The 12846-nt window shown below is 39.5% G+C and overlaps 1 protein-coding gene across 5 annotated transcripts in view; it reads right to left on the reverse strand.

Moving 5' to 3' along the window:
- The window catches only part of LOC115216568 (calcium-binding protein P), a 110204-nt gene that overhangs the window by 2049 nt on the left and 95309 nt on the right, over positions 1-12846 (reverse strand). For all 5 annotated transcript variants that reach the window (XM_036506734.1, XM_036506736.1, XM_036506735.1 and 2 more), the window contains one exon: positions 2862-3187. In XM_036506734.1, the coding sequence (XP_036362627.1) occupies positions 2862-3187 (326 nt within the window). The remainder of the gene's footprint in view (positions 1-2861; positions 3188-12846) is intronic.

Genomic DNA, 12846 nt, shown 5'->3' on the forward strand with positions numbered 1-12846 from the left:
TCACACTGGACATATTTAGGACAAAGTCACTGTTCTATTTACTAAATTCACTTTGCTATGCAGTCTTGTGCTCTACTGCCTATCACTTCACTATGACAACAAATTAGATAACAATGTGTAGATAAATTGCTTGCGAGTCAAGTATTCCTTTTATCTTTCACAAGAAATTGTGGAGTGGTTTAGTGGAGGTTGTTGTTGTTGTAATAATGTTAAGTCACTTTTTTTTCTTATTGAAGATATTTAGTGATTAGGCGGAGGAATACATAATATCCCCACTGAAGATATTGAGGTTAGGTAGCACACAGTAGGTGGGTTACTAGGTCACCATTGAAGGGGTAGGGTGATTTGGTTGTTGTGTGTGGAAGTGCATGGCTCAGTGGTAAGAGTGTTGAGCTTATGATCGTGAGGTTGTGGCTGTGTTTTGTGTTCTTGAGCAAGACACTTTATTTCACATTGCTCCAGTTCACTCAGCTGTAGAAGTGAGTTGCTATGTCACTGGTGCCAAGCAGTATCAGCCTTTGCCTTCTCTTCGATAACATCAGTGGTGTGGAGAGGAGAGGCCGGTATGCATGGGCGACTGCTGGGGGTCTTCCATAAAAGAACCTTGCCTGGACTTGTGCCTTGGAGGGTAACTTTCTAGGTGCAATCCATTGGTCATTCATGACTGAAGGGAGTCACCCAGTAGTTTGTAATATCACCACTGACAATGTGATTTCTCCTTTACAGATCACAGTCTTCTGCGAGACAGATGCCCACCTTCAACTTCTGCAGACAAGAGTGAAATTACTCTCACTTGTCCTCGTTACAAGCTGCCAGAATCATTAGCATGCTGGGCAAAATGCTTTCTTTTACATTCTTTTACTTGTTTCAGTCATGTGACTGCAGCCATGCTGGAGCACCACCTTTAGTCAAAGAAATCGTCTCCAGGATTTATTCTTTGTAAGTCTAGTATTTGTATCAGTCTCTTTTGCCAAACCTCTAAGTTTTGGGGATGTAAACACGCTGACATCGGTTGTCAGGCAATGGCAGGGACACACACACACAAATATATATATAATAGGCTTCTTCTCTCAGTTTCTGCCTGCCAAATCTACTCACAAGGCTTTGGTCTGCCCAAAGATATAGCAGAAGACACTTACCCAAGGTGCCATGCAGTGGGACTGAACCTGGAACCATGTGGTTGGGAAGCAAGCTTCTTATTTCTTTATTGCCCACAAGGGGCTAAACATAGACAGGGCAAACAAGGAGAGACAAAGGGATTAAGTCGATTACATTGACCCCAATGCGTAACTGCTACTTAATTTATCGACCTCGAAAAGAAGAAAGGCAAAGTCAACCTTGGCAGAATTTGAACTCAGAATGTAACAGCAGATGAAATACCGCTAAGCATTTTGCCTGGCGTGCTAACGTTTCTGCCAGCTTGTCGCCATCTCACCACACAGCCACTCCTGTGCCTACACACACAGGACAAGTTTCTTTCAGTTTCTGTCTACCAAATCCACTTACAAGGCTGTGGTTGGCCCAGAGCTAAAGGCTGTGGTTGGCCCAGGGTGTCACACAGTGGGACTGAACCCAAAACCATGTGGTTGGGAAGTAAACTTCTTGCCACACAGCCATGCCTGCACTCAATAGACACTCATATGTTAACAATGGTTAAATAAACTAAATGGTTATGATGTTTAAATCATCATCATCATCATCATTTAGCATCCGTTTTTCATGCGGGCATGGGTAGAACACAATGATAAAAGGTTTGAAATGGATTGACAGGCTACTTTGTATTGTATTTCATCTTCATTTCTTTAATCAGGAGTAAGTGTGGCCATGTAGTTAAGAAGGTTGCTTCCTAACCAGATGGTTCTTAGGTTCAGTCCCACTGTATAACAACAGCTGGGCAAGTATCTTTTGCTATAACTCTGGGCCAACCAAAGCTTTTTAAGTGGATTCAGCATTCTGAAAGAAGTTCATTGAATATTGTGTGTGTGTGTGTGAATGCAAATATGTGTATGTTTATATCTCCTTATCTTGTCATTGCATGACTTGTAAAAAAAAAAATTTTTTTAATCATTTTTTTTCTCAATATTTTGTGAAAACATGGGGAGATATTACCTTGCTTGAAAACAAGTAAGGACTAGTGATAGGAAAGGCATTGAACTATAAAAAAAATCTACCTCAATAAAAACTCTTTCTGAGCCATGCAAGCATGGAAAATGGATGTTAAAGAAATGATGAACGAGAAGGAAAGAGTGTGTCCATGACCCCTTCACAGGGATTCCAGGATTGTTGGGTGGAAGGGAGAAAAGTCCAGGGGGAAATTTATCTCCCATTCACATCAAATAATAATTCTATAGGCACAAGGCCCGAAATTTTGGGGAAGGGGGCTAGTTGATTACATTGACTCCCAGTGCATAACTGGTACTAATTTTATCAATCACGACAGGACGAAAGGCACAGTCTACCTTGGCAGAAATTCCACTAAGCATTTTGTCTAGTTTGCTAATGAATCTACCAGCTGAGCATGTTATGGGTTAGAGCCCTGAAAATGCTTAAGTTTAAGGGATGGAAAATTAATTGTCCCTTTGGTAATTAATTACACTTCATTGATTGGAAGGTATTGGTTACCTTGCAAGACCACAATTGACCACTACAAGAGACAAACTGAAATGGATGTTTTTAAGTAGTAGCTTAACTTACTAGATATAGCAGAGAGATTTCCCTCACTAACGCACGTCCAACAATGTACAAGCAATGCCTGATAAAATTACAGAATGATAACAGCTGGAATGCCTTTGATCATTATTTTGCTCAACCAAGGCTGACCTGGGGTTAAAAAGTACAACAACAATCATAAAATTACTTACGTAGGCTGACCGTATGGCTGAGGTTGTCCATAGTAAACTGGTTGTTGTGGGGGTCCGTAGCCTGGTTGCATTGGAGGATAAGGTGCTGGCTGTCCCGGTGGATAGGGACCTCCAGCATAATAGCCTGGTGGCATTTGCTGTGCCATTGGTGGGTACTGTCCTGGTGCCTGGTAACTTGAGTAGGGTGGTGCTGTGGGGTGGGCTCCAGCTGGGGGAGGATAAGGGAATGTCTCTAGGGTTTTCTGTCCAGGCCTTGGTTGTGTTGAATATGGTGGAGGTGGTGGAGTTTGTGAAGCAAATGGCGTATTAGCTGGATTGGACATAACCTGAAAGAGAGAGAAATAATAATAATAATAATAATAATAATAATAATAATGATAACAGTTCCAAATTTTGCCATAAAGGCAGCTATTTTGGGGGAGAGGAGGTGTCAATTACACTGACCCTAGTACTCAGCTGGTACTTAATTTATTGACCATGAAAGGATGAAAGGTAAAGTTGACCTCAGCAGAATTTAAACTCAGAACATAGTGACAGGTGAAATACCATAAAGCATTTTGCCTGGCGTGCTAACAATTCTGCCAGATTAAATCACAATAATAATAATAATAATAATAATCCTTTCTACTGTAGGCACAAGTGTGACATTTTGAGGAACCAAGTTCTCAAATGCTTCTTATTTCATTGACTCTGCCTCCAAGAGGATGAAAAACAAAGTATAATTCTTACTACAGTAGGTATAACACCTGAAATTTGTTAGGGTGGGAACTAGTTAATTATGCTGACCCTAGGGCTCATTTACTATGTATTTTATTGACCTTAAAAGGCTAAATCAATCTCAGTGGCATTAATCAGGATGTAAAGCAAGAACAAATGCCAAAAAGGATTCTGTCCAGTATTCTAACAATTCTACCAGCTTAATAATAATAATAATTAGAAAAATTCAAGCAATAATAAATCTGTGAGCAAGGCATAAACAGTAGCAGCAAGGAATTGTGAAGTATATTTGTCACCTAAATGTGGCTGATCCATAGGGGATAATGCTACTGTTGTTTATAGCCCCAGGAAGATATCTTCTCCAACTGGCTAATGACACACTGTCTGCGTCTGATTAGTATTTGCAAAGGGAAATTATTGTTCCATTTTCTAGCCTTATGTGATACATACAGACCTGGGTTTCTGGGTAGTAACCCATCATCAGCATGTGACAATCATCAGCTAATGATGAAAACTCATTCCAAATGCAAAATACTATATGTTTTTCCCAGTGCCAAACTGTCGCTGATCTCGAAAAAGGGGAAACAAGCAATAATAAATCTGTGAGCAAGACGTAAACGGTAGCAGCACAGAATTGTGAAGTATATTTGCCATCTAAATGTGGCTGACCCATAGGGGACAATGCTACTGTTGTTTATAGCCCCAGGAAGACATCTCCTCCAGCTAGCTAATGACACACTGTCTGTGTGATTAATATTTGCGAAGGGAAATTATCGTTCACCTATCTAGCCTTACGTGATACATACAGACTTGGGTTTCTGGGTAGTAACCCATCATCAGTGTGTGACGATCACCAATTATTTCCAAATCTCTGAATGAGAAACATTCAGTAACAGTACTTTAGAGTAAATATTATTTGCCAACATAATGTGACAATCGTGGGTAGGACTAATGTTACTGTTATTTAGCCCCAGGAAACATCGTCTCCAACTGGCTATACGACACACTATTTTTGTCCTTATATTTTCGAATGAGGCAGTTTAGTGTCCCCTCTCAGCTCTAAAGCATTAACAGTAACATTTGTCCTAATGTTGGCAAATAATGTTTTTTTTATAAAAGTTCATAATATCAGGGCTGGTACAAGACAATATAATACAATGTGGGGTTACATAAATGTATAACGTTACAGTTCTAGCAAAGTAACAGAAAGAGGGAGACAAAAAATCCAAACAAGAAATAATTCCCAAAGGGCTGCTTGGAGAGACCCCACAAAAGTACAATCACCTTGATGACTAGAGTGAGTGCCCTCTCCTCATCCTTGTCCTTCAGTGTATAGGTTCATGCTTAAACCAAGCCTGTTCACTTGGGCCATCCTTGTCACATTCCCCCAACAAATTTGCTGGAAGGCAGCACTTCCCTCCTCACCCTCACTTTCCTTTTTAAGTGAAACTGAAGAGGTTTATGATGTTTGTATGATGGTGTATATGGTCCATTAGATTTTTTTCTTTTTTTGCTCATATTAATCACTGTGTAGGTAAAATATTTCTTTTAGTTCATATCAAGGTGTGTGATATGATTGCTGTTTGTGTGAATTAAGTTGTGCTTGTAGTGGTAGTGTCTGTAAAAGTAGTGGTGGTGATGGGGCTGATGGTACCGATGTAGGTGATGTCAGAGATGATGTTGGTGCATCGTTGCTCAAAAGACATTTCTATTTCTTCATATATGCTAGATTTTTTGGTGTTGGTGTGTTGTGTTTTTGTTTCATTTTCTTTTCTTTGCATTGGTGACTTCTTGCCATTTTGGCTCTTCACACCGGTGAAGATGGATGATACTTGAGCTGTGCGGAAACAGGTGTGCCAAAGAATAGACCTATTGTTTCCTCAGTGTATCATAAATCATCATAATCGTTTAACGCCTGCTTTCCATGCTGGCATTGGTTGGATGGTTTGATTGAGGACTAGCAAGTAGGAAGGCTGCACTAGGCTCCAGTTTGATCTGGGAAGGTTTCTACAGCTGAATGCCCTTCCTAATGCCAACCACTCAGGGTGTAGAGGGTGCTTTTTACATGCCACTGGCACGGGGGTCAGTCAGGCGGCACTGGCATCTACCATGCTCAAATGGTACCTTTTACATGCCACTGTAAAATAGATTAATGAAGGATTTGCACTCTGACTTCATAAAACCCTCACCAGGAACAACAACCTAAACAGACTCATGGGTTGGATGGTTGTCGCCTAAGTGATGCAGAGGTGTCATATGCTATGAGTAGGGAATCACCAACAAATGGTGGATGCAGTGATGTGCAGTTGCAGCACGTTCTCATACTACTACTACTACTACACTGTCCCTTTTGCATGACTTGAGTAGTCCTAACTGGAGACAGGCATGTCTTGGGATGATAGTGTCTTTGTCTTTTTATTTAGCACCATCCAAACATGGCTGATGCCAGTGCTGCCTGACTGGCTCCCATGCCAGTGGCACGTAAAACGCACTCACTACACTTTCAGAATCCAGCTGTAGAAACATTGCCAGATCAGAGCCTGGTGCAGCTTCTTGGCTTACTAGTCCCCAGTCAAACCGTCCAACCTGTGCCAGCATGGAAAACGGACGTTAAACAATGATGATTTGAGGGGCTTTCAGTTGCTGTTGTTGTTAATGATGTTGTGGCCCTTGAGGCTAGCGTTACTATTGTTATGATTGCTGTTGCTTTCAGCCTTGTGGCTGGTACTCCAATCATTGCTGCTGTAGTTGTGGTTGAAGACACTTCAGTAAGGTGTCACTCAGTTGGACTGAACCCAGAATCATGTGGTTGGGAAGTTAACCACGCCTGCGCGAGATTTAGATTTTAAACTGCAAACGCTCTAACGACTCGAATAAAATACTGTCTTGTACACGCTCACAAACGTGTGCAGAAGGGGTGAGGAGGAAGTATAATCGATTAGATTGATCTACGCTAGATTGATACCTACTTTAATTGATTCCAGGAAGATGAAAAGACAATTTCGGCGGGGTTAGAATTCTGAAGTATCACAGAAGTATATCGTCCATCGCTCTCCCCATCTGTTAACTACTGCTCTGAAGGACAAGGGGTACAAATTTAATACGTGCTTGATATTCACTTAGCGAATCCCGGCGAAATTTGAACTCAGGCCACAGAGGAAACCAACCAAACATGGCAACGCATACTCTCCACCACCGTCATCGCCACTACCCCACTTAGGACCCATTATATGTTGACAATTAATCCCACCTGACTTACATAGAATACCTGGTTATAAAGATCACATGTGTCTATAGCGGAGAGTCCCTTTAAGAAGTACAGAGATGACAAGCTATTGCAACAGTAGAGTGAGACGGGAAAATTATCGGTTTCTTTTGAATTCAGCAGATAATGCAACAAGCGTCAGCTAATGACCATACATAGTTGTCTCCCTTAGAGTGAGACCACGCGTTCAGCTTTTGGTCCCGATGTCTTTACAAGTAGAAGGTATGAGGGAAGAAAATAAAGTTGTATGGAGGGATACAACCGATAGAAGCAAATCTTCGATAAATTACTGGTGGTTATTTCGCCGTCCCCTAAGAAGGTTGACAGAAAATCAACATCAGCTAGATTGGAACCGAAAATATAAAGGGAGATAACTTAGTAGAGCACACGTCCAGTGTTGTTCTGTGTCGTCTTCGCTCATAATATTTCTCAAAGGAACACAAGGATTACAGATAAACGGCGAGGAGAGGTAGGATAAATTACTAAATCCCGTGGGGATGAAACGAAAGTTGGCATCGTAAAACGTCGTAACTAAATACCACGTGTCATTTTGACCGACCTTTATAACATTTTGGTGTTTTGTATTTCATTTACAAGATTCAGGATGTGAACCCATCTATTGAAACGGATTTTGTTGCACCTCGGGACGGGTCGTTATGCCGTTCTTTTATTATTAAGTAACATATACAAATATACACACGCATGCACACAAATATGCAGCCACACACACACACATATATATATATACAATACACACACACACACATATATATATATATATACAATACACACACACACACATATATATATACAATACACACACACACATATATATATACAGTACACACACACACATATATACAGTATACACACACACATATATATATATATACATACAATACACACACATATATATATATATACAATACACACACACAGACAACACACCACACACACACAGACAACACACCACACACACACATATATATATATATATATATATATATATATATATATATATATAATATACAATACACATACACACTTGTATATACATTTATATATACATATACAAAGACATTCGCACTCATATAAATATACACAAACATATTCACACTCATACACACATTTTATAAGTATGTTGTGAAGCATAGACACGACGAGTGGCTGACTTCACGTGATAGAGGACATTCGAGATGAGGTACAGCAAGCGGGTATTGCGCATCAATGGGGCAGACCGTAAAACGAACGATTCGGTTCTGGGGATGGAAGCAGAACAAAAAACCTGGCGACGATGGCCAGAAGTCGAAAAGTGCTGAACCTCTACGTCCGTTCGCATTGTGGACAGACATCGAAATCGAGACCGACAAACATGAAGATGGAGTGATAGCATCGAACATTGGATAGTGAGAACCTTGGTGGAGCGGGACGCAGCGCGCAGTTGTAGTATGAGATCGCATTGTGTGTGGTTAGGATTGCTGAGGCTTTGCAACCATGGGATTTCGGGTGGCACCTTCGGCAAGTGTCTTCTGCTATAGCCCTGTGAGTATATTTGATAGATGTAGACTATATGAAAGCACGTCGTACGCGTATGCGCGCATAGGCGCAGGCGTGGCAGTGCAACAAGACGTTTGCTTCCCAACCATATGGTTCCGGGTTCAAACCCACTGCGTGGATCCTTGAGAAAATGTATGTTATAGCCTCGGGCCGATCAAGGCCTTGTTGAGTGGATTTGGCAGACAGAAGCAGAAAGCCAGTCGTGTGTGTATGTGTGTCTGTGTGTTTATCATCGCTTGACAACTGGTGCTTGTATATTTACATCCCCCGTAATCTAGCGGTTCGACAAAAATGATCCAATAGAATAAGTACCAGGTTAAAAAAAAAAGTACCAGGTGAGTATATTCATGCAACAAAAATTCATTAAGGCGGTGTCCCAGCACGGCTGCATTTTAATGACTAAAAGAAGTAAAAGGTGACGAGAGATTTGCCTGCTATTTCTAGCAAGTTGAGTGCCTACGTACTGTTCATTGTGTCAGCGTGCGCGCATCCGTTAACGTTTGGTTTTCAGATAAATTCGTTCGCTTTCTCCATTTTTAAAAATTATAATCCTTTCCAATGTTATTTGATTTTTTTTTCGTTTTTACAAGATTCTTTATGTGAATTCGTGTGTTGAAGCGTATTTTATTTGGTCTGGGGAAAGTCATTCTCTTTTGACTATTGAAAAGGTTGCAAGACGCAACGAAAATTTTAGAAAAAGAATAAGTATGTAAATGAGTTGAAATCGAACCGGTGAGTGTGTTAAATAATAAGGCCCTTCAGACACAATAAAATGTTATTTGAATTAACAAGAAAAATATACTTTTCATAATAGTATTTTTGTGTTGTAGCTCTGTTTTTCCTCCACAACTTTTATTTACCTTTTTTGAAATCCCAATAAATTTTACCTCTTTTTCAGACCTATAACAATGAAGGCTTAAATACAAAAGAAAAACAAAGAAAAAAAGCGAACGAATTCATCTAACGTTCATTTTTCAAGTTAAAAGAAAGAAAAAAAAAATCAATGAAAGGGTTGTTCCCCCTTGGTAAACACTATTTCTCTTTGTTCTGTGTGTAACCAAGGAAACCTGACGCTGCCTCTGTCACTAAACACTAACAACACACAATCACCTCTAATTCAACAACTATCATCAGAGTACAATCATTAACTTCTCCACTCGCTTGTTTTCCTGTCATTTCTCTCTTTCACCCCTCTCTGTCTATTATTACACTATTATTAATTACTATCATTATTTCCACATTAACGAGGTCTTGTAGCCGACACAAGGCCACAGCATGGAGGGAAAAGAGAGAGGAATGTTACAGTAAGTGTGAAACAGAGAGAAAGACGATGAATGAGAGGGGTGAACGCTGTATGTGATATCTAAATTCTTTTACAAGAATAGTGTTGACAGTGAGTTCGAAGTCTTCTAAAAAAATGTACTCTATGAAAACGTCTTGAGTAATCTTTCAGTTTAATATAAAGTTGTTTTTATTACGAGAGAGAGAGAGAGAGAGAGAAATGGATGCTACCATGTTATTCTCTTCGGTATATATATATATATAATATATATACCGAAGAGAATATATATATACCGGAGTAAACACATAAATGTGAAACAAGGTGGAAAAAAAGAGTACTCAAATACCAGTGGTAGAGTAAAAGCAGCAGAAAATTCAACAAAACTGGTTACTCTGAGTTTCTGCTGCTTTAAATAAAGTATATATATATATATATATATATATATATATATATATATATATTATTTATTACACACACACACATATATATAATTTGTGTGTTTACATCCAGCCATAAAATGTCATGGTAACATATTTTAACTCATGCAAGCAATGGAAACAGACCTCACCTCTAAATCGTATACACATGTTTTACGTATACGTACTTGCGTGTGCACACACATAATAATTAATCAAAATAGGAGAAGTGAGAGAGGAAGTGTTAATTCTTTTATTTTGGTTAATTGTTGTATACTCTTCACCATTGTGATTCCTGGATTTTCAGAACGACAGTGACGTTAATCCGGCATCCTAGACTCGGCCACTTTCTTGAAAGCCGTACACCCTTATAGCGAGCTGTTTGAATATTTGAATCCCTACACACACACACACACACACACACACACACACACACACACACACACATGCGCGCGCGCAAGAGTAGTTCTGTGGTAAAAGGCTTGCTTCTGAACCACATGGTTCCAGGTTCAGTCCCACTGAGCAGCACCTTGGGCAAGTGTCTTCTGCTGTAGACTTGGGCCTACCAAAGCCTTGTGAGTGGATTTGGTAGACGGAAACTGAAAGAAACTCGTCGAATATATTATGTGCGTGTTTGTTCCCTCCACCATTGCTTGACAACCGATGTTGGTGTGTTTACGTCCCCGTAACATAGTAGTTCAATATAAGAGACCAATAGAATAAGTACTAGGCTTACAAAGAATAAGGTGTGGGGGGGTCTTTTTTCGACTAAAGGCAGTGCTACATGTCCGCAGAAACAAGTAAAAGAATACATACACTCACACAAAACATATACACACAGTTTTAGTAGAAAGTATTTTATCGATCATGGCGCATTAACGTGAATCATCTGTATATATATATATAAACAATTGCAGCGTGGAAGGTGTTTATAAGCCATTTAAGAAACACACAAAAACCGTTAGATTAAATGGCTTATAAACACCTTCCACGCTGCAATTGTTTTCGTTCCAGCACACGATCTCAGATCAAGCCACTCGCTATGCAAGTACATCTCCGTAATATATATATATGTCTGCCCTTGTATTCTTGAACTGTAATCCAAACACCCACAACAACCATATCTATTATCATTTGAGATTACACAGGGAAAGGCGGCGAGCTGGCAGAATCGTTCACATGCTGGGCGAAATGCTTAGCAGTATTTTGTCTGTCTCTACATTCTGAGACAAATTCTGCTGAGGTCGAATTTGCCTTTCCTTTCAGCGGTCGATAAATTAAGTTCCAGTTACGTACTGGGGATTGATCTATTTGACTGGCCCCCTACCCCAAAATGTTGGGCCTTGTGCCTAGAGTGAAGGATATCATACAGGGAAAGTCTGAATAACATTTTGACACACAGGAGGCAAATCTCCCTCAAACCACACTCTAATGTCTGTAAAGAGAGGAGGTGTTGAAACTGCAGAAATGTCAATCTGTATTTGTCTTCCTTCCTCTCTCCAGAATAGTGGAACAGAGATAAAGAGAAACACTCATGAAGAGAGATACAGAGAGGAAAGCAACAGTGGTGCCAGTAACATTTGTTTAATGCTAAGCTTGTTTTCTCTTCTTTAGTCTTCCATTTATCTCTCACACAGATTTCTCAGTACGACATCTTTGGCTCCAATACAAAAGCAACGTGATTGGTTTCTACTCTAGGCACAAGACCTGAAATTTTTGGGTAAGAGGAGAGTCAATTAGGTTGACCCCAGTACGCAACTGGTACTTAATTTATTGACCCCAAAAGGATGAAAGGCAAAGTTGACCTCGGCAGAATTTGAACAAAAGCAACGTGATTACACATGCTTTATACCAAAACTTTTGCAGAGGTGGGGTAGTCCAAACCTACGGTATTTTCTCTTAAACCCGAAACTGGCTAAATACCATATGTAACAATTTTTTAATAATGATTGCATCTTAGAGATGATGTGGTCATTTATTAAGTAGAGAAATGTTTTTTTGTAGAACAGCAATGAACAATAACTTCAAGCTTTAAGAGTTTATGGTTGAACTGAAAGGCATTCTCCAAAACCCAGCTCTTCTCATTGCAGAAATGGTCCCCCCATTGTAAAATTATGTGTACATCACAATGGATGAGTCTTCAGTGCCATTTTAATGTGCAGTCTACCTGTCCATTTTTACTCATTAGCATATAGCCATCTACCTGGCCATTTACACTTTAATACAGACTTCATAAATTTATAAAATATTGGATTTGTTACATGAGAGATGTAAATTTTGAGGTAATGTATCATCATTCATAAATCATGGTGTATAATATTAATGAATTAATTTTATTATTACTAAATATTCAATAAATAATTAGAGATGAATCATTGGTGTAACCATGATGTTCTGGTGATCTGATGAGCTGGCTTTCTTTCTTTGCATTGATTTGTGACTATACAATTGTATTGTTTAACGCATAGCAGGCATATCGGTGGTGCAGACATGGAGATAATTATTACATGAAGAACATCATCTTAAGGATGTCATGTGGTTAAACAAATATATTTATCTCTTGTACCTCCTGAACTTTTTATGGTTTATAGATAATTTATCTTCACACACACACATGGGTTTATCTTCACACGCACACACACATAGGTTTATCTTCACACACACATGCATGCATAGGTTTATCTTCACATACACTCACACACACACACACACACACACACAGAGGTTTATCTTCACACACACAGATGC

Source organism: Octopus sinensis, linkage group LG10 (genome assembly GCF_006345805.1).
Source record: "Octopus sinensis linkage group LG10, ASM634580v1, whole genome shotgun sequence".
Lineage (NCBI taxonomy): Eukaryota > Metazoa > Mollusca > Cephalopoda > Octopoda > Octopodidae > Octopus > Octopus sinensis.